We start from the raw sequence: 26,786 nt of genomic DNA, 5'->3' as shown, positions 1-26,786 counted from the left end.
GTTAAGTCTTCTCCCCTCTCAGAGTCTGAGAAGTTGTCCGAATCGTCCCGTTCCGACATGCCCCAGTCGGAGCGTCGGGCAGGAAAAGAGAGAGGTGGAAGGTTGAGGAGGTGGTGGGATTAAAGTTGTAGAGGAGAAGAGAATAACAGTTTAGGAATCAATTTAGTAGAGAATAGGATACAATTTGAAGAAAAAACAGTTGGAAAAATAGTTGGAAAAAAGGCACGAGTGCCAACAGAGTGCTGCTCTCCCTACTGAGGCAGGAACGAATCTGAGTTGAGGGGCGTGTCCCAACTAGAGGACAGGAAGTGATGTTTTGGTTCCTGCCTCCCAACAAGATGTCCTCTGCTCAGAGGGAGAAGGGAGCCAACTGCCTAATCAGCCGGAGATGGTAAAAAGCCAGCTTAGCAGTGGCTGCTACCTGGGCCTCCACTGTTAAGGAGGCATCCAGGAGCACCCCCAGGCTCCTAACCTTCGGCACTGGCACCAATGGCGCCCCAACAAAGGTCAGAAGTGGGATCCCTACACCCAGACTGCTGCGGCTCAGGCACAGGAATCACTGGATTCAATTTCATCCGGCTCAGCTTAAGCCAACCAGCCACGGCTTGTAACACCCGGTCTAGAACTTCCAGTTTGGAGTCGGATCGGCCGCCCAACAATAGAAAAAGCTGGGTGTCATCCACATACTGATGACAACCCAGTCCATACCTCTGGACAATCTGGCAAGAGGGCGCATATAGATGTTAAAAAGCATCAGGGACAGCACCGCCCCGATTCCTGTGGGTGCCTTTGATTCCCCAGCACCACACTTTGTCCCCGATCCTGGAGAAAGGAAACAAGCGACTATAAGGCTACCCCCTGGATTCCAGCGTCGGCAAGGCGGTGGGTCAGTAGCTGATGGTCGACCATGTCAAAAGCGGCCAACAGGTCTAACAGCAACAGCACTGCTGATCTGCCCCGATCCAGATGCCTTTGGAGGTCATCTGTGAAGGTGACCAATGCCGTCTCCGTCCAGTGACCAGGGCGAAAGCTGGGCTGGAAGGGATCTAGGATAGAAGCGTCATCCAGGAAGCTCTGTAGCTGAAGTGCTACTGCCCTCGCTATTATCTTGCCCAAGTAGGGCAGGTTGGAAACCAGCCAATAGATGGCCAATTCGGCCGGGTCCAAAGATGGTTTTTTCAGGAGGGGGCACACCACTGCCTCCTTAAGTGCCTCCAGGAACTGTCCCTCTAAGAGGGACTTGTTGATAATCTCCCACATGGCATTCCGCAGCCCCTCTCGGGCCGCTTTGCCTAGCCATGATGGGCACGGATCCAGGCAGCACGTACTAGGGCGTACAGTTAAGAGCAATCTGTCAACTTCTTCTAGACTGAGCAGGTTGAAATAATCCAAAATGTGACCAGAAGACATGCTAGGAGCCTTGAGTTCATTCACTGTATCAACTGTGGCTGGGAGGTCACGACAGAGCAACAAGACTTTATCCGCAAAATAGCTCGTAAAAGCCTCACAGCCAATATCCAATTCTCTATAGTTTAGTCTGCCTTGTCGCAGAGCCGTGATAGATCGAATTGTTCTAAACTGTTGTGCTGGGCGTGAACTTGCAGACGCAATCGTGGCTGCATAGTACTGTCTTTTTGCGGCCTTGACTGCCATCTCATAGGATCTCATAAGCGTCCTATAGGATGCTTGTGTGGCTTCGTTGCAAACCCACCACCACTGCCTCTCTAGCCATCTCAGCCCCCGTTTCATCACCCGCAGCTCCTGGGTAAACCATGGAGCAGGCCCAGCACGGGGGTGCAGAGGGCGCCAGGGAGCAATCTCGTCGATGGCTGTCGAGAGTTGGCCATGCCAGTCCTCTACAAGCTCATCTAATGAGGTGCCAGAGGGCTTAGGATCTCACAGAGCCGCCTGAAGCCGCACTGGATCCATTTGGGTCTGCGGGCAAGCCCAAATCAGCTCGCCACTCAAACAAGGTTTTATTTCTTTCATATTAGATTATTGCGCCTATGAATTTTTCCAATGAGAGGGTGACACAATCATTTGTATCTGATAGTAGCCATGACACCTGGGCTCGCACATTTAGCAATTCCATATCTTTAAGTAAAGGGGTAACTCAATTAGCCCTCCATTTGTTGAATACAGGGCACTTCATAATCATATGTTCAATGGTTTCGAAATCTGTAGAAAATCCTGATTCCCAAATCTGATGGGAGGAATTACCCTTTCCATGAAACTCTTCTGTACTGAAGGAGAAGCTGCAAATTCCTATGTGATCACTAGCCTTCTCAATATACCTGAAGCAGTGGCATGCAAAAAGATATGGTAGATTACCACAGAGAAGAATTGTTTCTTTTGTACATCAACTACAGTAATTAGGAAAATGCCAAATTTCATATTTACTTTTCGAGAATCCAACCCCACTGGCGTATTAATGGACTGTACAAGCCTTTTAGTTAGTGGGACACTATAAGGCCTTTTAGCAGGTATTAGAGCAGCTGGACCATCTTCACAATCACTCCTGGAGGCAGAACTATTAGCCATTTTCTCTAATTTGTCATTCAGCTGGTCAATTATAAGCTGTTGTTCCACCATCTTCTCTCTCTTGAAATAGAAGAAAAATGATATTTAGCAAACATTTTGCAAAACTGAGCAACTTCAACCTTTAATGGCTAACACAGTAGTCTTAACTCCACACATTTTGCTACTGAATTTCTCTGTACTTTAGAAATACTAGTAGCGTCTGACATAACTCAACTTCCATTCTAGCAAAATGATGAATGGAATACATATTCAGAATTTAAAATTTCAATCTATGGAACGCCTTTAGAATTACAATCTATGGAACTTGCAGCAAACTATGCCACATCTGTTACGTATTAAATATTTTTGCCTGTTAGTAAGCAGCACTCTGTGGGATTGTCTACATTGCTTTAACAAATAAACACTGAATTAACTTATGCTAAGACATCAGTAGAGTTATGATACTCTGAAGCTAAAATTAAGTCAAGAGGTATAATTAAGTGAATGATAAATGGCTCAGAAATTAATATTTATATTCATACATTTGGATTTATAAAGTCAATCAAAGCAAATTTTTGCCAATATATAACTACCCCCCAAAAATGAAACAGATCACCGAACACACATGTTGCATCTAAAGAAGTATAGCTTTTTTCACATAATGGATTTTTCATATCTCTCCCTGACTTCTTCACACACTCCCCAACGCTGCCAGAAAAGCTATTCCTTAGGATTGGGGCTCCAGCAAGCAAAGAAGAGAAGGCTGTGGCTCAAGTGGGAAATCTGTGGGAAAACACAGATCCCTCACCTTGCATGAGAGAAGTGCCTTGCACTTGTGCATGGACACCCTGGATCCAACTCCATTAAATTCCCACACAGCTTAACTGAAATTTATGTTTCCATATTATTTTCTGTGTTTTAGCTGCGTTTAGAGAAGAATTGTGATTCTTATTTTATGTAGATTTAACAATAGATTCAGGTGGGTAGCCATATTGGTCTGAAGCAGCAGAATAAAGTTTGAGTAGAGGCACCTTTAAAACCAACAAAGTTTTATTCTGGGTATAGGCTTTTGTGTGCATGCACACTTCTTCATATAGTTTGAAAGAAAAGTCACCAACCATTACATATAGGTAGAGGGTGTTGCCAGGAAGGGCTAATTAGAGTCCAGATGCATAAGTAACTGAGCAACAAATATAGCCAAAATTGGATTAAGATAATTGGTAAAACCTGTGAATAGCAGCAAATTAGCACACAGCATAAAAAAGAGTTTACATACAGACGCACAAACTGAATTACATCAGCAAGTGTATAGATTCAGATGGGTAGCCATGTTGGTCTGAAGCAGCAGAACAAAGGTTGAGTCCAGTGGCATCTTTAAGACCAACAAAGTTTCATTTTAGATTCCTCATTATAATAGATTATAATAACAGAATAGAAGCGTGCATCACACAAAAGCTTATACTTAGACTAAAACTTTGTTGGTCTTAAAGGTGCCACTAACATGTGTAGTGAGGTAAGTGATATCTCTGTTAAGCCCTGGGGGTTCCACTATCCTAAGGGTTGTAATAACTTGTAACTCAGCAATCTCCCGTTCTAGCCTGTTTCTGAAATTGCTTTGTAATAAAACAGCTACACTGAAGTCTCCCATTGAATGTCCTAGAAGGTTTGAAGTATTCTCCTACAGGTTTCTCAGCTTTGTGATTCCTGATGTCAGTTTTCTGTCCATTTATCCTTTGGTATAGAGTTTGATCTGTTCACTTATGCATCTGGACTTTAATTAGCCCTTCCTGGCAACACCCTCTTCCTATATGTAATGGTTGATGACTTCTATTTCAATATATATAAAGAAGTGTGCATGCACATGAAAGCTTATATCCAGAATAAAACTTACCAAGTAAGCCACAGACAGGGGAAGTTACCTGTAGCCTGTTTGTTTCCTGTGCCTCCTTGAATGCTACCAGATATTCTTGATTCTCCTTAATCAGTTTTTGTATTTGATCTTGTAGTTCCTTTAGTTCAAGTTCTTTCTCACTGAACACATCTGCATCTGTAGCCAGTGCTTGCTAAGTGATAAAGTGGAAGTAAGTATAATCATATGAAACAGTGCGATCTTCACAAGTTACATACTAATCGTACCAGTACCTGATAGAATTTGCATTAACTATCTCATGAAGTAGATATGATTTTATAATGTCTCCACATAACAATATTCTACATCCCAACAGAAAATTCTGGAAATCAGAGCTGCCGTATATGAAGAGTACCAGTACATAAAGACAGTGAATATGAAAACAACAGAAGAACGATGAAACTGTTACGTTTATTCAGCTAAAATATAGGAGAGCAACTAGTTAAAAGGGGTAAATGTTTAGGTATTTGTTACTGATTAGTCTTTGATAATCCAGAAAGCATTATGTTGTATATCACAGCAAATTGTTCCTTAAAAAAAAAACCACCCACAGTTTCAACAAAGCAACCAAAATTGCCATCCAAAAGTTCTGTGCATTTAGTATATGATGTTTCTATCTGGAGGGGCAGGAAATGGGAATAAGAAGCCATGACTGAAACGGGAAAATGAGTTTCGATTTATTGACTGTGTGTATGTGTCTAGCACTATTAAGAGGTGAAGACTGGCAAGCTACGGTGTGACCTAGCAGAAACAGTTGTTTCAAGCTGCCAGCATGTTTCTCTTTCACTGTTTCTTGTGTAACACTCCTTCTGAACATTTTTCATTTCTCACTCAGAAGCATGACTGAGAAGAAATATACTTGTGCTTTCTTTTGCTGTATGTATTATGAAGTCATACACTTGGGATCTTCAATAAAAGGCAAAGTTGCAAAGCCATGTTGGTCTAAAGCAACAGAACAAAGTTTGAGTCTAATGGAACCTTTAAGACCAACAAAGTTTAATTCTGAGTATAACCTTTTGTGTGCGTGTACATTTCTTCAGATACATTGAAACAGTTTTCCTCAAGCCTTAGATATAGGTAGAGAGAGGGTGGGATGGGGAGGTTAGCTGCCAGGAAGGGCTAGTTAGTCAAGATACATAAGGAGCTGGGTGATAAGTATAGCTGAGATTAGATTAAAGCAATTGGTAAGACCTGTGAATGGCAGCAAATTAGCACACAGAGCTAACAAACAGATGTGAGAACTAAGTTTGGGTCCAGTGACACCTCCAAGACCAACAAAGTTGAATTTTGGGTATAAGCAAGAACTGAGAGACTTAGCATATGTAGATGTACACTTCTTCAGATACACTGAAATGTATCAAATGTTACAATTGGGGGGGATTAGTTGTCAGGAAGGGCTAATTAGAGTCAAGATGCATAAGTACAGCTGAGAGTGTAATAATACAGTTGGTAAGGTCTGTGAAGAGCAGTAAATTAGCATACAGATAATAAGATGTGGGAAGTAAGTTTGAGTTAAATGTACATGCACCCAGAATACCCAGAATTAAACTTTGTTGGTCTTAAAGGTGCCACTGGACTCAAACTTTGTTCTATGATTTCATTAATTAGTGAATATTACTGTTCATTCAGCTAAATCTAGGGGTTTTTTCCTTTCATAAAATGAATTAAATCTGTACTATTAAGAAAACCCATAAAAGGGTTTTAGCACTTTTTAATGTTTTGAAGCAATTGAATACAAATATAAACATGGGTATTGTTGACACAAGATATAATTTCAGATTCTCAATAATTTAATTATTGCTATAAAATGTTAACTGTTACAACTATCATTGATCAGCAAAATGTGGATATTATCTGGGCTGTGCTACCAGAGGCCTACTAGGCCCAGGGAGCCTGGCTAGCAGTAAGGGAGGCTGGGCCTACAAACCCCAGAAGACTTTGGGAAGTTTTGGCGCCGATTTTGTCCAATAGGGCTGGGGAATATAGGAACTGGTACAAGAGGGAAAGCTGTTCTTCTTCCCAGAGGGCAGAGCCAGAAGGAAGGCTGCTGTGGGAAGAAACCCTCATCCTGAGGGGAGGGTGAGTAGTCTAAGGCCACTTGATAGTGAACTAGGGACAGTATATATTTAGACATGTTAGGGCATTTGATTTCTTTTCTTTTCACCCACTTACTGTTACTATTCCTGCACCTTATTTGTTTGACCTCCTATAAAATAAACTATTTTCATTGTTCACTCTGTCTGGTCCTCACGCCTATTATTCGGCCAAAAGGGAGGTCTAAAGGTCTTGGAAGGGTGCTCTGGGCCTTCTCAAGGGAGCCTGGAACCAGAGTGGTGGCAGCGTCAGGTGACACCCCACCTGAGCTGTGACAATGTTATTGTAGATTTTCACATAACCAAGCACACAATCATAATGAATAATTTCTATAGGCATCTAGAAAATTTGATTTCGAACTCAAATGAGTAAATAATATTAATGAAATGTATGGAGAATCCCTGACAGGAGAACCAAACGTTTGGTAATACTTCAGTATGTGGGTTTCCTTTTAATATTCTTTATCACTTTAATTAAAGCGACAATATAATACCTGGTATTTCTTCAGCTCCCTTTTCAGCTGAAGAATGGTGATATGACACAGCCCTTCTTGATCACCTTCACTTCCACTGTTTACTTTGGGAATAGCTGAAGCCTCTCGCTTTAGTTCCTGAGCCATGCAGAACCAATCCTGCAATCTCTCCTGTTGACTATTTGTTAAGCTAGCAATATTTTTTAAGTCAACAAGGAATGCATAAGCTTCCTCTATGCAATTTCGGTAGCTAAAACTTTCTACCTGAAGCTGGGCAAGCTGTTCTTCAAGGGAACGGATTTTGTTTCTATCCTGTAACAAATCCTGTGACCCTTGACTGACAGGGGTTTGTCCACTGACTTGCTGGTTTTGCAAAGCTTCCCGGAGCAACTTGATTTCAAGCTCCATTTCATCAATACGGTCCAGGTCTGGGTTGTAGTTGACAACAGGTTTATTTCTAATATTCTTGGCTCTGTTGGCATATTTGATGGAGTTTAATGATTCATCAAAATCAGAAGATGATGGGTTAATACAAGTTATCATGACAGTCTTGGCATTGCCTCCCAAGGAATCCTTAAGAATACGTGTGATTTTAGCATCCCTGTATGGAATATGTGCACTTTTTCTCTTTGGGTCTCCAAGAGCGCTTATCACATTTCCCAGAGCCAATAGACCACTGTTGATCTGAATTGATTCTTTGAATCTTTCACCAGTGTTCCCAGTTTTTGTCACTCTTTCTGATCCTGCAAGGTCCACAAAGTGAAATTTGGAAGCAATAAGCTGGCCTGAGTATGGTGCAGAATCTACATCCTTTTGGTTCGACACAAGTTGTTGTTGTTGACTAATGCTGATTGTAAAAACAGCATGAGATCGGCTGGAGTGTTCATTCATATGTGTTGTGCCTGTATGACGGGCGGCATTCCCAGTTTCCAACAGGCTCATCACTTCAGCCACATTTTCAACTTGGCAGTCTTTGGCACCAACAAGTACTTCAAACATCAAAAAGAATGGTAAACAATCAAGTTATTAACAAAACTTAGCAGACTATTTTATATACATGTATATATGTGTGTGTGATTCCTCTATCAAGAAAATATTGAAAACAAAACATTAGAATGAATGCAGCTGTTATTTAAGTATAAACTGCAAGTATAACACTGCAAATGCCTGAAAAGGCAGTATTTGCATGTGCTATATAAATGTACACAAACTGCATGATATATACTGCAAAACTTTGAGCATACTTAAAAAGTTATACTGGATTCAATAACAACGACAAAATATATACTGAAATAGACCTATGACAATTCATACAATTTACAATCTTTCACTCTTCCAAAAAGAAATATGAAAACCAACGACTGGAATTTTAAATGGAGATAAATAATCACAACGCAAAAGAAAGGATTGTTATGGACATAAGAACATAAGGAACATAAGAGACGCTAATGTTGGATCAGGCCAAAGGCCCATCCAGTCCAACACTCTGTGTCACACAGTGGCCAGAAATACCAGTGCCATCAGGAGGTCCAGCAGTGGGGCCAGGACATTAGAAGCCCTCCCACTGTTGACCCCCCCCCCAAGCACCAAGAAGACAGAGCATCACTTGCCCCAGAGCCCCTAGCTATACCTTGTGGCTAATAGCCACTGATGGACCTCTGCTCCATATGCTTATCTAATTCCCTTTTGAAGCCGTCCATGCTTGTAGCACCCACCACTTCCTGTGGCAGTGAATTCCATGTGTTAATCACTCTTTGGGTGAAGAAGTACTTCCTTTTATCCGTTCTAACCCGACCGCTCTGCAGTTTCATGGAGTGCCCACGAGTTCTTGTATTGTGAGAAAGGGAGAAAAGTACCTCTTTCTTTACCTGCTCTTTCCCATGCATAATCTTATAAACCTCGATCATGTCACCCCTCAGTCGTCTTTTCTCCAAGCTAAAGAGCCCTAAGCGCTTTAACCTTTCCTCATAGGGAAAGTGTTCCAACCCTTTTATCATTCGAGTTGCCCTTTTCTGCACTTTTTCCAAAGCTATAATATCCTTTTTAAGGTGTGGTGCCCAGAACTGCACACAGTATTCCAAATGAGGTCTCACCATTGATTTATATAGGGGCATTATTATATTGGCTGATCTGTTTTCAATACCCTTCCTAATAATCCCCAGCATAGCATTGGCCTTCTTTATTGCAGTCACACACTGTCTCGACATTTTCAGTGAGTTATCCACTACAACTCCAAGATCTCTCTCTTGCTCAGTCTCTGCCAGTTCAGACCCCATCAATGTGTATTTATATTTAGGATTTTTGGCTCCAATGTGCATCACCTTGCACTTGGTCACATTGAACCCCATTTGCCATGTTGACGCCCACTCGCCCATCCTTGACAGATCCCCTTGGAGTGCCTCACAATCCTCACTGGTTTTCACCACCCTGAACAACTTTGTATCATCCGCAAATTTAGCCACTTCACTGCTTACTCCCATCTCCAAATCATTAATGAACAAGTTAAAAAGCAGTGGACCAAGTACTGATCCCTGCGGTACCCCACTGCTTACCACCCTCCACTGAGAAAATTGCCCACCTACACTCACTCTCTGTTTTTGATCCATAAAAGGACTTGTCCTTCTATCCCATGATTTTTGAGCTTACTTAGGAGCCTTTGATGAGGAACTTTATCAAAAGCTTTCTGGAAGTCAAGGTAAATAATATCTATTGGATCCCCCTTGTCCACATGTTTGTTCACCCCCTCAAAGAACACTAACAGGTTAGTGAGACAAGATCTTCCCTTACAGAAACCGTGCTGAGTCTGCCTCAATAGGTTTTGTTCATCTATGTGCCTACTAATTCTTTCCTTAATAATGGTTTCCACCAATTTACCCGGTATCGACGTAAATCTGGACATTTCCAGATTGTAGCTAGAATATCATGCTTTATGTGTTAATTTAAAATAGTAAGTTGCTGTCCTACTCACTTTGAAATTCACTGAAATGTCTGTTTAACCCAGAACAATATCATTCTCAGTACTAGGTTAAGAATTTAATTTAGCATTATGAAACTTAAGCAAAGATAATACATATGTTCATTAGAGTTAATTCATCAGAGTTCATTAGTCCACTCATACTAACGAAAAACAACTGTTTTTTATATTAATATTTCAAAATAATGGGTACTTAAACAAGTGTGTAGGCTTTACAGAGCAAGAATATTGGCACATATCCAATGGTACATTAAGCAGAGAGGAGCTTTCAGGACTGAACTTTCCCATTTCCTGCTCCAGCTGTAGCCTATCATATGATCCCATGAAAAACTAGGGCTCAGCCAACTCCAGGAACAGCACTGGATACAATGAGGCCAACGTGTATTTGGGGGGATTAACAGAAATCACCCCTTTCTTTTCCAGCAGCCAAAGTGTTCTTATAACAGAAAACTGCTGCTGGATACAAGCCACTGTGTATTGCTTAAAAGAAAGCTTAAAATGTATTTGTTTACAAAATTTATTTTTGGCATGTAGCTAAGAATACAACACAATTTAACTTTATCTACCTGTATTGCCCTTTTCGTCTTCTCTGATGTGCATATCTTTCATAGATGTCTCCAGTTCCAGTAGATCTCGGAGTTCTTCTTTGTAGACTTCTATATACGAAACTTTCACAGTGAAGTCAATATTATGGTTTTCTGAAATAATCTGAAATATTTCCTGGATTGCACGTGGAATAATACCTCTCTCTTCCTCTGCAACAGATACTAAAATGAATCAAAAAATTACCTAAGAATGCAGCTAAGGTATTTTCAGACTTACATGCAAAGCAAATACATACTGAAATGCTAGAAAAAATCTGAAGACACAAGTTGCTTACACACTGGCTGTCTGACCAAGCAGGATTTCTACTGGGTAGTGGGGTAATGTTTCCCACAGCATTATGGTACTTTTGTGCACCTTCTGGGTTTCCCCCTTCTTTCCTAAAATCCTTTCCAAGCTTGTTTTGCAGCAAAGTTTTGGGAAAGATCACAGCAAAACTGGGGTGACGTGGCACTCATTGTGGAAGGGAAAGTCCAGATCTTCCTGATCCTGCCCTCAGTGGCATCATTTTCCCTGCCTCAGTCCCTTGGGCAGTCACTCCCCCACACCACCAGGGGCTTCTCTTTTTTTAATGGTAATGGATATGTCAATATAATAATGGAAAACTGACATATCAATTACATATTTAAAAAACAAAACAAAAACAAAAATAGCTTCCTGATTGCAAGCGGAGGGGGAAATGGCTACCGTGGACTGGGACAGAGAAAATGCAGGAAAACCTGACATGAGAAAGTTCTGCTGCCCCTGAATTAGCAGCTACAGCACCAATGGGGAAAGAACAGGACAGCACTGCTATGTAGAAATGCCCATAATTAACTTGAGTCGGTGTGAATTCTCTCCGCGATCAGCTAGCTCGGACGTGTGTTTTTCTGCTCCTGGCAAGTTTCTTCTTTTGGTTCTATTTCCTCATTATTTGGCTCAACAAGAGAACTGCTTTTTGTTTCCCACCTCTTTCCCGAACCTTGATTGAACTTGCAAGAATTTTGTGAGGCTGGAAATTGCTGTTTAGCCTTGGAGTTAAGGTGGGAGTGAGCAAGGAAGGATTCAAGCTTGTTAAGCAGCCTGCAGTCTGCAGTTGTAGCAGATTACCCTTATCACGGACAGACGGAAACTTTTAGCTGCAAGTCTTGGTAAGGTTATTTCATTATCTACTGCTGAAGGAAAGAGGACTTTTTGCTGCCGCTGTTTGCTTGCTGGGAAGTTTGAAACGGAAGGACGGTATCTTCTGCCTCTGGGTGTGTCAGCGTTTTCTGCCTCTACTTACCATGCCTAATTAGCAGCACCAGCTGGATCGTTTGGCCAAATTGCGAAAAGAAACATTATACTACTCATGGTTTAGTTGTACTCTTCCAGTATTTTTGTAGTAGTTTTGCCAAGGTTTCTAGTATGGGGAAAAGGTCTAGGATTGTGGGGGTCCCAGAGGTCTCCCCACCTCATAAAAAGAAATATGCAATTAAATGGACAGAATCTTTGGACAGGTGGCTTATTGCCACACATTATGATAAGATATTGGCTCAGGATACTAACAACCAGGCTGACTCTTCCTCCCCTGGGATAAGGGGCTTCCCGCAGGCAGTGAATGACTCGTTAGATCCTCCTTTTGTCTCTACCCAGTGTCCTTGTCTAGGAGTAGACAGGTCAACTCAAACGGAACCGTCACTACTCTTTGGGGTTGATTTTATGGGTGATAGTGGAAGGGTGGGTGGTGCCCTTTTTGCTAAGCAATGCTTACTGGTGGGCGAGACGCTGCAGTTTTTGATCTCTCTTGTTAGAGGAATGGAGTCTAAGATTGCAGAACTAGGGGAGCAGATTAAATTTGCTGGCCATGATACAACTAACTTCAGTCGTGAAAGATTAGGAAGAAATCCTGCACAGGGTCTGAGTGCAGAGGAGCCCTTTACTAGGAAGTCCGACTGCAATTTCTCTACTATCCTTCAACAACATCAAGTCACACTTATTATTCATCCTTGGAGGGGACAGCTTATGAACTGGAGATCTAAGCGTTCGGCTGAACGTTTTCTAAGCCAAATTTTAGATATCCCTCTGAAGAAGGTCGATTTAGAGTATACACAGCTGGTTTCCCAGTCTAAAGAGCATATGAAAGTCACCCTTACCTTTGCCTCTAAGTTTATTCCGCAATTACTTTTTGGTAACAGTGCCCGGCTCAAGTCTTTTAGGATAAGATCACAAAGAGTTTTTCGGCAAGTGGTGGTTCGGTCCTTTCAAGACCTGTCTGTGGAATCTCAGATGAAGGAGTCGGTTCAGGAGAACAGGAGGGAGACTCTGGAAGTGGGAAAGGCTGGTAGCTCTCTTTTTGACATCAGGAATGTAGAAGATGGCAAGATCGCAGAGAAGCCATCCACATTGGGGCAAGAGGCGATATTACAGAATATCAAGTATATGCATGACGTCTTGACCTCAGTACAAGTCTTGGACAAGAGATCTAATGTTTGCAACCAGGATATCCATTCACAAGTGCACGGCTCTGCAAATCTGCCATCTAGAGCAAGTGAGGCCCTGCACGACACTGAGGCTAACTCTGGAGGCCCGACTTCCCATCAATCGGTGTGCACAGCCATGGTTCACCATTCTTGGGGTGGCCCCCCATTGACAATGGGATCCGATATGAGGGAACAATCGACCGGTGGAAACTTTCCACAAGAAGCTACCTTGCAGCAGTCTCTCGCATTCATAGATGATGCCGAGCGGAGGTTCCGTCATCTGCAGAATCCGACTTTGCTCCCTGTAAATGGCTGCATTCTCTGTGATTCGGGAGTGGAGGAGATAACAACCCTCCCTTCAAATCCAACCTCTGTATCAGACCAAGTAGAGAGAACCGGGGCCAAATCTAAGACAGATTGACAATTCAGTACTCAGAAGCTTCAGATTCTCTCTTGGAATGTGAATGGGTGGAAGGCAAAGAGACACGATTGTTCTATTGTTGAGTTATTTCTGAAATACCACATTGTTATGTTACAGGAAACCTGGTCCACTGGGGCTCTAAACGTGGCTGGTTTTCAGGCCTTTTCTTCCTCTGCAATTAAGGGTTCCGGCCCTGGACGTCCCAGGGCCGGTGTGGCGTGCTTGATCTCCAACAACTTGCCACTGACTATGTGTTCTCTTCTGATGTCTTCACCTTATCGGATGGTGATTATTTTGAAATTGACTTCCTCTGATCATACCATACTTCTGGTGAACAATTATATCCCCCCGCTTTTACTAGAGGAAGAGATTGAAAAGCACTGGAGTGAGTTGGAAGGAACGGTTGAGAAGCTTCAGCAGACTTATCCCGCCGCTATGATACTCGTGGGAGGGGACTTGAATGCTAGGATTGGTGCCTCTGATGCCCAATTGTTGTCCTTGGTGGGTGACCTGGACGACTTAGTTTTGCCCCCGGTTCTCCCAGATTAGAGTCCATGCACTTTACCACTATACTACACCATCCAAATTGTCAACTGCCTTGGCAATATATTATGAGCAAGATACAGGACACCCCACTTGACCCAACCCACAGCTATTGGGAACTTGTAACTCCTTGCAATAAGAAGGGCCTCTGTAGTAGGAGAGCAAGTACATATGAACCCACCAACTACCTAGAGGAAAGAGCTGCTAATGGTTTGTGTTTTCTTGTCATAAGAACATAAGAGACGCCAATGTTGGATCAGGCCAAAGGCCCATCCAGTCCAACACTCTGTGTCACACAGTGGCCAGAAATACCAGTGCCATCAGGAGGTCCAGCAGTGGGGCCAGGACATTAGAAGCCCTCCCACTGTTGACCCCCCCCCAAGCACCAAGAAGACAGAGCATCACTTGCCCCAGAGCCCCTAGCTATACCTTGTGGCTAATAGCCACTGATGGACCTCTGCTCCATATGCTTATCTAATTCCCTTTTGAAGCCGTCCATGCTTGTAGCACCCACCACTTCCTGTGGCAGTGAATTCCATGTGTTAATCACTCTTTGGGTGAAGAAGTACTTCCTTTTATCCGTTCTAACCCGACCGCTCAGCAATTTCATGGAGTGCCCACGGGTTCTTGTATTGTGAGAAAGGGAGAAAAGTACCTCTTTCTCTACCTGCTCTTTCCCATGCATAATCTTATAAACCTCGATCATGTCACCCCTCAGTCGTCTTTTCTCCAAGCTAAAGAGCCCTAAGCGCTTTAACCTTTCCTCATAGGGAAAGTGTTCCAACCCTTTTATCATTCGAGTTGCCCTTTTCTGCACTTTTTCCAAAGCTATAATATCCTTTTTAAGGTGTGGTGCCCAGAACTGCACACAGTATTCCAAATGAGGTCTCACCATTGATTTATATAGGGGCATTATTATATTGGCTGATCTGTTTTCAATACCCTTCCTAATAATCCCCAGCATAGCATTGGCCTTCTTTATTGCAGTCACACACTGTCTCGACATTTTCAGTGAGTTATCCACTACAACTCCAAGATCTCTCTCTTGCTCAGTCTCTGCCAGTTCAGACCCCATCAATGTGTATTTATATTTAGGATTTTTGGCTCCAATGTGCATCACCTTGCACTTGGCCACATTGAACCCCATTTGCCATGTTGACGCCCACTCGCCCATCCTTGACAGATCCCCTTGGAGTGCCTCACAATCCTCACTGGTTTTCACCACCTTGAACAACTTTGTATCATCCGCAAATTTAGCCACTTCACTGCTTACTCCCATCTCCAAATCATTAATGAACAAGTTAAAAAGCAGTGGACCAAGTACTGATCCCTGTGGTACCCCACTGCTTACCCCCCTCCACTGGGAGAACTGCCCATTTATACTCACTCTCTGTTTTCTATTAATTAGCCAGTTTTTGATCCATAAAAGGACTTGTCCTTTTATCCCATGATTTTTGAGCTTGCTTAGGAGCCTTTGATGAGGAACTTTATCAAAAGCTTTCTGGAAGTCAAGGTAAATAATATCTATTGGATCCCCCTTGTCCACATGTTTGTTCACCCCCTCAAAGAACACTAACAGGTTAGTGAGACAAGATCTTCCCTTACAGAAACCGTGCTGAGTCTGCCTCAATAGGTTTTGTTCATCTATGTGCCTACTAATTCTTTCCTTAATAATGGTTTCCACCAATTTACCCGGTATCGACGTAAATCTGGACATTTCCAGATTGTAGCTAGAATATCATGCTTTATGTGTTAATTTAAAATAGTAAGTTGCTGTCCTACTCACTTTGAAATTCACTGAAATGTCTGTTTAACCCAGAACAATATCATTCTCAGTACTAGGTTAAGAATTTAATTTAGCATTATGAAACTTAAGCAAAGATAATACATATGTTCATTAGAGTTAATTCATCAGAGTTCATTAGAGTTCATTAGTCCACTCACACTAACGAAAAACAACTGTTTTTTATATTAATATTTCAAAATAATGGGTACTTAAACAAGTGTGTAGGCTTTACAGAGCAAGAATATTGGCACATATCCAATGGTACATTAAGCAGAGAGGAGCTTTCAGGACTGAACTTTCCCATTTCCTGCTCCAGCTGTAGCCTATCATATGATCCCATGAAAAACTAGGGCTCAGCCAACTCCAGGAACAGCACTGGATACAATGAGGCCAACGTGTATTTGGGGGGATTAACAGAAATCACCCCTTTCTTTTCCAGCAGCCAAAGTGTTCTTATAACAGAAAACTGCTGCTGGATACAAGCCACTGTGTATTGCTTAAAAGAAAGCTTAAAATGTATTTGTTTACAAAATTTATTTTTGGCATGTAGCTAAGAATACAACACAATTTAACTTTATCTACCTGTATTGCCCTTTTCGTCTTCTCTGATGTGCATATCTTTCATAGATGTCTCCAGTTCCAGTAGATCTCGGAGTTCTTCTTTGTAGACTTCTATATACGAAACTTTCACAGTGAAGTCAATATTATGGTTTTCTGAAATAATCTGAAATATTTCCTGGATTGCACGTGGAATAATACCTCTCTCTTCCTCTGCAACAGATACTAAAATGAATCAAAAAATTACCTAAGAATGCAGCTAAGGTATTTTCAGACTTACATGCAAAGCAAATACATACTGAAATGCTAGAAAAAAATCTGAAGACACAAGTTGCTTACACACTGGCTGTCTGACCAAGCAGGATTTCTACTGGGTAGTGGGGTAATGTTTCCCCACAGCATTATGGTACTTTTGTGCACCTTCTGGGTTTCCCCCTTCTTTCCTAAAATCCTTTCCAAGCTTGTTTTTATATCTCTCCTATTCTCACGAAGATGAATCTTCCCGCGCAACCTTGGGTGCTCTCAGTACTGTTATCTGACTCAAATGCCGATGGACTGATAACAGCTAACGTGGCGCGGTTCTTGGCTAAGGTGGCTGCTCTCAAGAAGCATTGAAAAGTCCAGCACTTCTGAAAACTTCGACACCGATTTTTAATCTTCGGATGATTTTAGTTAGTTGGCTCCGCCCCAAGTGTAGTTAGGTAATTTTTAATCTCTGGGCTCAGCCTGGGTTTTATGTGACTGTTATTATGTACCTTGACATATTTATGTCTATTTTATGTACCTATTTTATCCCCCTTTGGTATCCTCTTGGTCAAGACTTCGGTCATAAAGACCTGTAATAAATTGAATTGAATTGAATTAACTTGAGTCATTCTGTTCTGCCACTACCCCACAAAATCAGTCATGCTGCTGAAGATACCAATATTTGGTTGCAACCTGGGAAAACACTGGAACATGAAAGACAATATATTGACTAGGTATTCAAACACGTATTTGTAATAAGGGTCTCTTTTCTAGGAACAGTTTATAAACACATACTGCCATTTTCATCCACCAATGTCTTTAACAGATGAGCAGCAGGTTGTGCACATCCATTGGCAGTCCCTTTCTTATGCATAAGTGGAAGACAACTGCCAATCAGCATCCCAGTAGGCCTAGAACACTAGATATTTTATTTAATGTTAGGACCTTTACTTTCAGTATTCCAGCAGCAAAATGCTAGTTTATGTTACCAGGTTCTCCCATAGATTAGCAACTCAAAGGCACTAGGATAAATTAAGTCATTCTAGATGTGCAATCCAAACCCTCAGAAACAAAATATGATATTGAACCCCTGTCTTAGCTGAAGTTACATATAAGCTGATTTAAATTATTTGCATCTCAAACAATGCTAAAATCTTCTAGACAGCAGGGAGTCCACATGAAGTCAGCCACGTTTAAAAAGACAAAGCATCAACGCAGTCAGCAGAATGTCCAATTACAGCCGGGGTGGGGGGCTGCATTCAGACACCCACATAGCTACGATATTCTTTTGGCAACCCTGGGCCAGTCTTCAGTTGTAAAAAGGGCAGTTAGGAAAAAGGCAGAATACAAATAATGCAATGAAGAAAATATAAATAAACATGATCTTAATCTGTTGCAAATGGTGGGGGTGAAGGAAAGTGCCATCAAGTCACAGCCGACTTATGGCAGCCCTGTAGGGTCTTCAAGGCAAGAGACAATCAGAGGTGGTTTGCCATTGCCTACCTCTGTGTAGTAACCCTGAACTTCCTTGGTGGTTCCCCCTTCAAATACTACAGATAATTTTATATTTATTGAAAGGATCAAATAATTCTGTTCATGTAGTAAGCCAAGGCATTGCTAAGAACTTATTTGTTCTTTTTTCTATATGGAATACAGTACTAACAATATTAAAGCAAGTTAATGTGTAATGTAATGTAAAGTCGGACTCGACTGTGCGACTGAACAACAACAACAACAACGTGATTCAAGAAAAAACCCTCAGTCTTCAATTACTTCATCAACATGACTGAAACTTGGCAGCATAAACAGCTTGCAACCGACAATCCCCAGAAATACAAAGTAGCCCCTATACTATACAGGGGGATCATCTGCTGACATCATTAATATTTGAACAACAAGAGACTAATCTCAGTGGTATATTACAACTACAATGAAAGCCATACAGTACCCTGACACTGGAACAATACATTACAATAAGGCTTTGAAAGGGACTGAATTTTGAAGGAAAGCTAGAAATTCATGAGTATAAACATGAAGGACAATTCTGTGGATTGGAGTCAGCACAAAATTTCCACTCAAGGAAGGTAGGGGACTTTTGCCAATTTCCCCCTCCCATTCCAGACCTCCAGCTCCACCCTCATGCTGTTCCTAGAGACACCTGTCCCCCAGGAGCAGCATTTCGGGCTGCCATGGAAGCCCTCTTTGGGAGATGGAAATCCATTCCATCGGCTGAGGTTTTCCAGGGGATCAAAGCCATGGATTAGAAAAAAATAGTTATTTTCTAAATAGTTTTAGCTTTGGTGGTAGTTTTGTAAGTATGATGTAAAACCTTCCAAGAAATCAAAGTTGTACAGAAGTTGTACAACAATCAAAGTTGTACCATCTACACACATGCAGTTGGAAAGTATGAGTTTTTGTGGGTTAGTTTAAAATAATTTCATCTGGCATGATATATAGTTTTTCCAACTCCTTTCATATATATACACACAAATTATGGCAATTTACAGCTGGCTTGGGGGTGTCTACATGTTCATCTAGCAGCAAGAGATAGAAAGGTAGATAGGAACATCAATGTCTTACCACTTAACAATGAACAGACATAGTACTGCTTTATGTAATTTCACCAACCTAAACCTCAGTAAAATAAGCATTTTTAAAACATACCAATATGACCTCCTCCAATAGTGTAAGTCTTTCCAGAGCCTGTTTGTCCATAGGCAAAAACTGTAGCATTATATCCTTCTATCAAAGATGCCACCAGCGGCTTAATGCATGTTGTATACACTTCCTCTTGGGTTGAAAGTTTGCCGAAAACAAAATCAAAAGTGAAGACACGGTCCTTTCCAATTATAATCTGCTGAGTATCTGGAATTAATCTCACACAAACTTGATGGTTGTGAAGTATTTCCTTAGAAAGCAGAGGTCTTATTCTTACTGCTACTTTAACTGGAATCTCCTCCATTGCTGCTTGACTGACATACAATACTGGTTTAGAACTTAAAATTTCACTTTGTCAGATTTCCTCATGTATCTCTCTTCACAATATTTGATCGTCACTATTTAAAAAAATACATGTTCTGCAGGAAACAAAGAATAGCATCTTAAGGACTACTTTTCACTAGAGAACACTGTAGACGGAAGGACTTGTTTGAAAAGTTAGTGTAAAATTGACATAAAATCCACACATTGTCATTTTATACACCACCTCCAAACCCACATAGACATCACTCAGCATCAACAGAAGTTTAAATTGAATGCAGAGGCGTCCTGCTATATTAATACAAAATAGCTACCAGCATACTCCACTTCTACTCATTGCCAGAGTGTCCTTTCACTCAGAGTCAGTGTGGTATAGTGGATTGTCGAATGCCAGTTTTCCTGTCTTCTTTCAGTGCACTGGGCAACCTTGGGCCAGTCACTCAGAATAACCTACTTCCCAGGGGTGCAGTGATAATAAAATAGATGTGTGGGGAGACAGAACTATATATGACACCATTAACTCCTTGCGCAAAGGGCAGGATTAAAGAAAAGGATAATTCTCCCCCACCTCTTTAGCCACTGAAACTACTGAGAAGGGACCAGCTAGGCTGTGTGGCAGTGCCATCCCTGGCTGCACAGCAGCATATGATCAATGACCTACTGGGGGGCAGGGAGAGAACAAAGCTAGGGATTTATCCCATGACTGCCTTGGGCCAAAGAAAAAACAACCAGAGCTGCACACAGACCTTGAGAACTGGGGAGAGGGCATTAAAACATACTTGTGGGGCTTGTGGTTGGCCAGTGCTTCTCACCTTGAAATGGCTGCCACCAGAAAAATGGGTAAGCTGCAAGCCTCTGTGAGGTGCAGGCCTCATGCTGGCGCTCAAAGTAAATGGGACTCTTTTAGTTGATGGCAATTGTGAATGTGGCTCTCTGTTTTAGATATTTGGCTATTTTTAACACAGTATTCACTGGGGCTTAAGTATCTGCACTAGTACATCTAATCCGATACCGTTGAAAAAATGGCACATAGCACAGGATGTTTGTGAATGTTTGTTGGGGTTACATATTGCATTCTTACTATAAAGATCTCACTCATTTTCTTGTAACACTTGCTTTTACACCACTGTATGTAGAGACTGCTCTGTGTATGTTCTCAAGCCAATAACTAGAAGAACATTGTTGTATTGCTTCATATGTGCAGAATAATGAACATGTTGAATACTGTTGGTGATGTCAGTAGTAGTAAATAACACAAACCCCTTTCATTGCCTGCACCTTTTTAATAAATTTGCTTCTAGTTTTTTCCTGCCCCTCTAAATTCTTCAGTGGCTGCATGGACTCGAATCAAAATTAATCTAAAGTATTTAAATGGCAAGAACTGGAAACTCAGCACCCCTCCCCCAACTCCATAAATGATCCATTATTTCATGACCATGTAATTTTATGTTCTTTATGTTTTCCTCCTGTGCTGGAACATACATTTGTTCACTTTTAAAACAGCAGTATGGCTATTCCCTCCATCATCTTCCTCAAATCCATTAAACAGAATTGGATTAGGGCTTGTCACATTCCTCCATCAGTACTCTCCTTTAGCATGCGGTTGAAAATCAAGAATTCAATGGGGAACATTTTCCACTCACTACTTCTATATTCTGTCAGGAATTGCACCTGTTGGACTTCTACCTGCTCTGCATATATTATAGATAGCGTACTCCTTTCTAAAAATAGATAACAGCGCTAAATGGGTCAGTGTTAGCAGCCTCAATCCTTTGCATTATGGGTTTGCAAACCTAAAATGAAACCTAACAGACAAAGTACTATCATTAGCATTCAACAAAACGCTATCTAAGCATGCCTTGAAAACAAAAAATTCGGCTCGGACGGTATAATTACAACATCTGTCAAAAGTACCACAATAAGGTCGGCAAAGCACAAGGGGGGTGGGGGAGAAGAGCTGGCATAAACCCTCAGTGTTCGTATTAGGTGTTACAACAAAGAGCCTTGCAGCACCGTAATGGCAAGAAGTTAACTTGCTGTGGTACAAGCTTTCGGGAGCAGATCACTTCGTAAACCTTATGCCACATCAGAACAACAGGGTTACTACCCTCTGCAACTTGTCATGTTCGGAGGAGATTTTACGGACTTTTCACCTACAGTGAGATCCTTCCCTCATTCACACTCACTCCACGTACCGCAGATCTCTTTCTCCACCAAGAGCCTGCCTGATTAATATTAGAGCTTGGGACAAGCAAACCAGCCGAGGCGACGACTCACCCGTTTAGGCTCCCGCTCTAATCCACTTCCCGCGGCCTGCCCAGACCACCGCCCAGAGAGCGGCGACAGCTACCCCAGGCCACTCTCGTCCCCCTTTTGTTTACACGCGTTCACCAGGCAACTACGGAATCTTCTCCCACCTTCTTCCCGCTTTCCAAAGAGCGGCGGCACCACCAACTTCTCCCTGCAGTCCGGCGAACACAGCGCACCCTGCAGGCGCCCAGAGAATTAGCCTCGCTCTTCCCGCCAAATTTGGCTGTGTCACAGAAAGAGATGTGGCGCTGGGGATGCAGAAATGTCAGTCTCCGCACAGCTAGTCTCCTGGCGCCAGTTAGTTCGGTTTTTTACCCCACCCTAATGGTATACACCGTTCACTTCCCTCTTTCATAAACAAAAAACATGTAAATCCTTTTGGTAAGGCCAACTAAATTAATTCAACACGGTGTGCAAGTTTTTAACTTCTCCAGAACTCTTCACCAGACTGGAATGTTAAAAAAGCAGTGGGAAGAGGGGGGGGGGGATTGTTTGAAGCCCTAATCCTGAGTCAGGTAAATTTAAAAAGATGAAATGGTATGTGGTTGTAGGATCGGATTAGACTTTTGAAATGGGAAAACCTAGACTTTGAAATGGGAAAACCTCCAACTTTAAATATAATGGCCAGTAATTGATCAAACGTCTAGGACCATGTGAAACACACAGGCCCCTTAAAGAGCTGACAACGGGAAATGTGGTAGCCCTTGTATTAACCTAAGTAATGACTGCCTAGGAAAAGAGCCAGTAGAAGTCAAATTGTCCTCCACTTGAAGACTGCCTCTCTTTATGCCCTATGCTATCCTCACTGTTATGTATGGACATACATTCACTGATGTGGCTCAATGTAACTGTGGGCTGGAGCTTCCGGCACAAGCTCCATAGACGCGATGGTATTGTAAACCTGGCTGTCGGATTGGTCCCTGTTGCGAGACAGACCAATCCAGGGGGACTCTGTTTCTGGTGGGAATGAATCTCATTGGTCCCATACCTGCAATGGTGATGTATGTGTTCTTACCCTGTAATGCTACAAGTATGCCTGAGCTTCAGACAAGGCTCTATAGAGTCTGGTATTCTAAAGTGCATGTTCTAATTGGCTGCATTGCACAGTGGGCCAATCAGAGGGTAGGAATAGTTCTAGAGGGAACAACACCCATTGGTCGTTATGTACACATTATGATTGGTTGTTATCTGTTTGGGGTGTGTGGCTTTGCCCGTTCAAATCATATATAAATCAGCCCTGTTCTATGTAGTGTGGTCCAGTGTTGTAATGAGCTGAATAAAATGAAATCACTTGTTTAAGAAGCTATCTCAATCTCAGTTCATAATACTGGCAACGAGGACAGGATGCAGTGGGTAGGTAGCCCCACAGAACCATAAGAGCAATCACCTTGGCCCTGAGAGCGAGTCATGACGGACGACCAAGGAACAGTTGCCTTGGTCCCAAGTGACACCAGCGAGCCAGCGCCACCGCCATTGCTGCTGCCGCCGCCACATCAGAATGAGTCTACCATGGCCACCATTGGTCAGTTGAGCCGTTCGATGTGAGCACCAAGGACTGGGACACCTTTGTCTCCAGATTCGAGTTCTACACTACCGCAACCAAGGTTACTGATCCTGACGTTAAAAAGGCTACATTCCTGAGCGTCTGCGGAAAGAACATATTTAACGTGGCCCGGATGCTAGTGGCGCCTGCAGAACTCTCAACGACCGCATTGGCTGAAATCACTAAAAAACTGTGTGACCACTTAACGCCCCCAACCCTCTGAAATCGCTTGCAGGCATGCCTTCCACAAGCATGACCAGGCCAAGGGTGAGTCCATCGCTGAGTACGTAGCAGCACTCTGGAAGACAGCAGGGCAATGCAACTTTACTGATTTGAATGACCAACTGCGAGACAGGCTAGTTTGCAGTCTACTGAACGAGAAGCGAACTAGGATAGCGTGGAGGACACTGACAGTGAGGACGACGGCGTTCACCGAATGAGAGCTGAAGGCTGCAAGAGTTCCAGGCGGCAGCAGGCCCCTAAAAAGAACTGTGCTGGTTGTGGGGGAGACCACGACTCTGTTTCTGGTGGGAATGAATCTCATTGGTCCCATACCTGCAATGGTGATGTATGTGTTCTTACCCTGTAATGCTACAAGTATGCCTGAGCTTCAGACAAGGCTCTATAGAAGCCTGGTATTCTAAAGTGCACGTTCTGATTGGCTGCGTTGCACAGTGGGCCAATCAGAGGGTAGGAATAGTTCTGGAGGGAACAACACCCATTGGTTGTTATGTACACATTATTGGTTGTTATCTGTTTGCGGTGTGTGGCTTTGCCCGTTCAAATCGTATATGTCAGCCCTGTTCTATGTAGCTTGTTATGAGCTGAATAAAATGAATCACTTGTTTAAGAAGCTGCCTCGATCTCAGTTCATAATACTCACCCTATGAGATATTTTAGGCTGAGAGTAGCTGGTCTAAGAGCAATTTCATAGCCTAACAGAATTTGAACCTGGGACTCCTAGGTTGATGCTACCATTATATCACATCATCTCTTTTGAAAACTGACTGCCTTTAGGCATCAGGGCAAATTGTACTTCTAACAAGCCCTTTAAATTAATTTTGTTTTTTCTTCCTCTTGAATTATGAGTTTTTATTCTGCTGCGCTGCAGACCAACTTCTATTGGTGTTATATTTTGGTTTGCATTATTTTGGAAGCTTCAGGGCTGAAAGGCAAGATAAACAACAACACATGATCATTAATGCTTACTTAGAAATAAAACCTATTCAATTAAATGAACTCAGCACATGATCTCAGTTGCTCTAATTTCAGCCTTTTCTGCGATCCCCAGTGGAGCATCTATCTCCTGGCTTCCCCCTTCCTCTGTATAGCCTTGGACTGGCTTTGGTCAGATGCATGAAACAGACATCAACAACAAAGCAGCCTAGCTGACTACTGTGTGAACTGGCAAAATCCAGTTGAAATGTCCATTGAAAATAGATTATTAAGTGTGTGTGATCGCAGCCTAAATGGTGGGAGAGGCTCAGCTTGGCTGCTTTGTTGTTGATGTCTGCTTCATGCATTTGACCTCTTCCCTTTCCAAAGCCAGTTCAAGGCTGTGCAGAGGAAGGGGGAAGCCAGGAGATAGAGTAGTCAAAGGAGGATTATGTGGCAGGCTTCTCCCACACACCCCAGTTACTGGCAGCATTAATTTAGCTTATTTTCTTTTCCTCACCAGGGACTCAACTTTCCTGAATGGCTATCAGTCAGCTGGTGTAATGAGAAGGTTTCAGTACTATTTTTGTCTTTGCACTGAAACAAGATTGCTCATTTTTAATTTTCAGAATTGTAATTGCAGAATTATAAAATTGCAATCCTTTTATTTATCTTTGAGGGTGAACATTTATTTTTAATTAAGATGACTAGAAAAAATTACAAACCTGAAAACATGACATAATTTATTAGACTAAAGACACAGTAGCCCTGGAAAGCCTCAGTAGCAATTCTGTCAGTCCACATAGGGCATGCTTGTACTGCAATTACATTTAAAGTGGGGGGAAATTACCACAAAGCAGAGCTTTTTAAAAGGCAGAGAAACATACAGTTTGTGATCAGGATTCACCATTTAAAAAAGAAAAGAAAATCATAGCAATTGCAGACTCAATAGTTGAATGGAACTAGCCAACCTCAGTGGTAGCTATACATATTAATTACATTTGCATGGTTCTGAGATCCTTGCAAGAAACATGTTTTAAGGCCTATCTCACCTTACTTATACTACACGGGAGCCATTCAACTCCTTCCAAAATTTTAAAGTAATGTCCATATGGTAAGGTCCTATGGGAAGGCAAAACCCCCTCCCCACCAGCTTTGCCTATCCTAAAAACTGGAGCTACAGTAAAATGGAAAGAAGCTGTGTTGTAGAGTTGAGCTGGCAGAGTGGATAGAGTATGGACTAGGATCCCAGGACACCCAGGTTTGAATCCCAATTTCTACCACGGAAGCTCGCTGTATGACCTTGGGCCCATCACTCTCACCCTGGCCTACCTCACAGGGTTGTGAAAAAATGGAGACGGGAAAAATAACGTTCTAAGTCATGGGTCCCCAGCTTTTTTGATCCTGCGCACACCTGTGGAATTCTGACATGGCATGGTGGGCACAGACACAAAATGGCTGGCAATGGAGGTGGAGCCAGACACAAATGGCTGCTGCAGCTTACTTCCAGTCACAGTGAAGATCCTCAAGCTGTGGTGGCAACTATTGCCAAAGTAATATTTTTTAAAATTTGCATAGCCCATCAAACCACCAATGCCCAATCGGAAGCCTTGCTTGTCAACAGCCCCACCTGGCCCTGCACACCTTCTAAAAACACTTGGTGGGTACCAGAAAAGGTGTCGGTGGCCACAAGCATCATGTTGGGGACCCTTATTATAAGCTACTTGGAGTCCCAACTGGATAGGAAAGTGGGATATAAATGTAAATATAGACTCTTCTCAAGTGGTTCTATTCTCTTCACTGCAAATATGTCAGAAGGATGCTTAGAGCTGCAGAATCCCACTGTGATACAGCAGATGTGACTGAGACAGTGGTTTGTCCAAGGTCATCTGGTAATTTCAATGTTGTGCTAGGTGTGTACAGGCATTTATGACTTGTTTGTGAAGCTAGTGTTCTTTTGAATGAATAGAAACTGCTGGAGGCTAAGGAGCCTGTCAGAACTTATTCAACAATTACAGCACCAGAGGGATACTGCTAAAAAATCTTCTGCATGCTGACAGCTCCATGTTAGGATGATAATGTTTTTAAGTGCTATTGTTTGTTTTGCTGGAACAGATAAGAACATACATGTATTTATTTATTTTTCATATTTGTATGAATGGGCTCAGGGCGGCTCACAAAGGCAAGGTACATCCATGCCATGACTAAAACATATAATACATAATAAAAACA

The 26,786-nt window shown here is 42.3% G+C and overlaps 1 protein-coding gene across 1 annotated transcript in view; it reads right to left on the bottom strand.

Moving 5' to 3' along the window:
• KIF27 (kinesin family member 27) overlaps nt 1-19,529 on the bottom strand; it is a 55,326-nt gene extending 35,797 nt beyond the window's left edge. The window contains 5 exon segments of the mRNA XM_015419273.1: nt 2,401-2,601; nt 4,440-4,583; nt 7,017-7,984; nt 16,346-16,546; nt 19,232-19,529. Coding sequence (XP_015274759.1) covers nt 2,401-2,601; nt 4,440-4,583; nt 7,017-7,984; nt 16,346-16,546; nt 19,232-19,529 — 1,812 coding nt within the window.
• Between the last annotated feature and the right edge of the window lie 7,257 nt (nt 19,530-26,786).

Source organism: Gekko japonicus, unplaced genomic scaffold (genome assembly GCF_001447785.1).
Source record: "Gekko japonicus isolate JY-2015 unplaced genomic scaffold, Gekko_japonicus_V1.1 scaffold133, whole genome shotgun sequence".
NCBI lineage: Eukaryota > Metazoa > Chordata > Lepidosauria > Squamata > Gekkonidae > Gekko > Gekko japonicus.
This window is presented reverse-complemented; position numbering and strand designations above follow the sequence as displayed.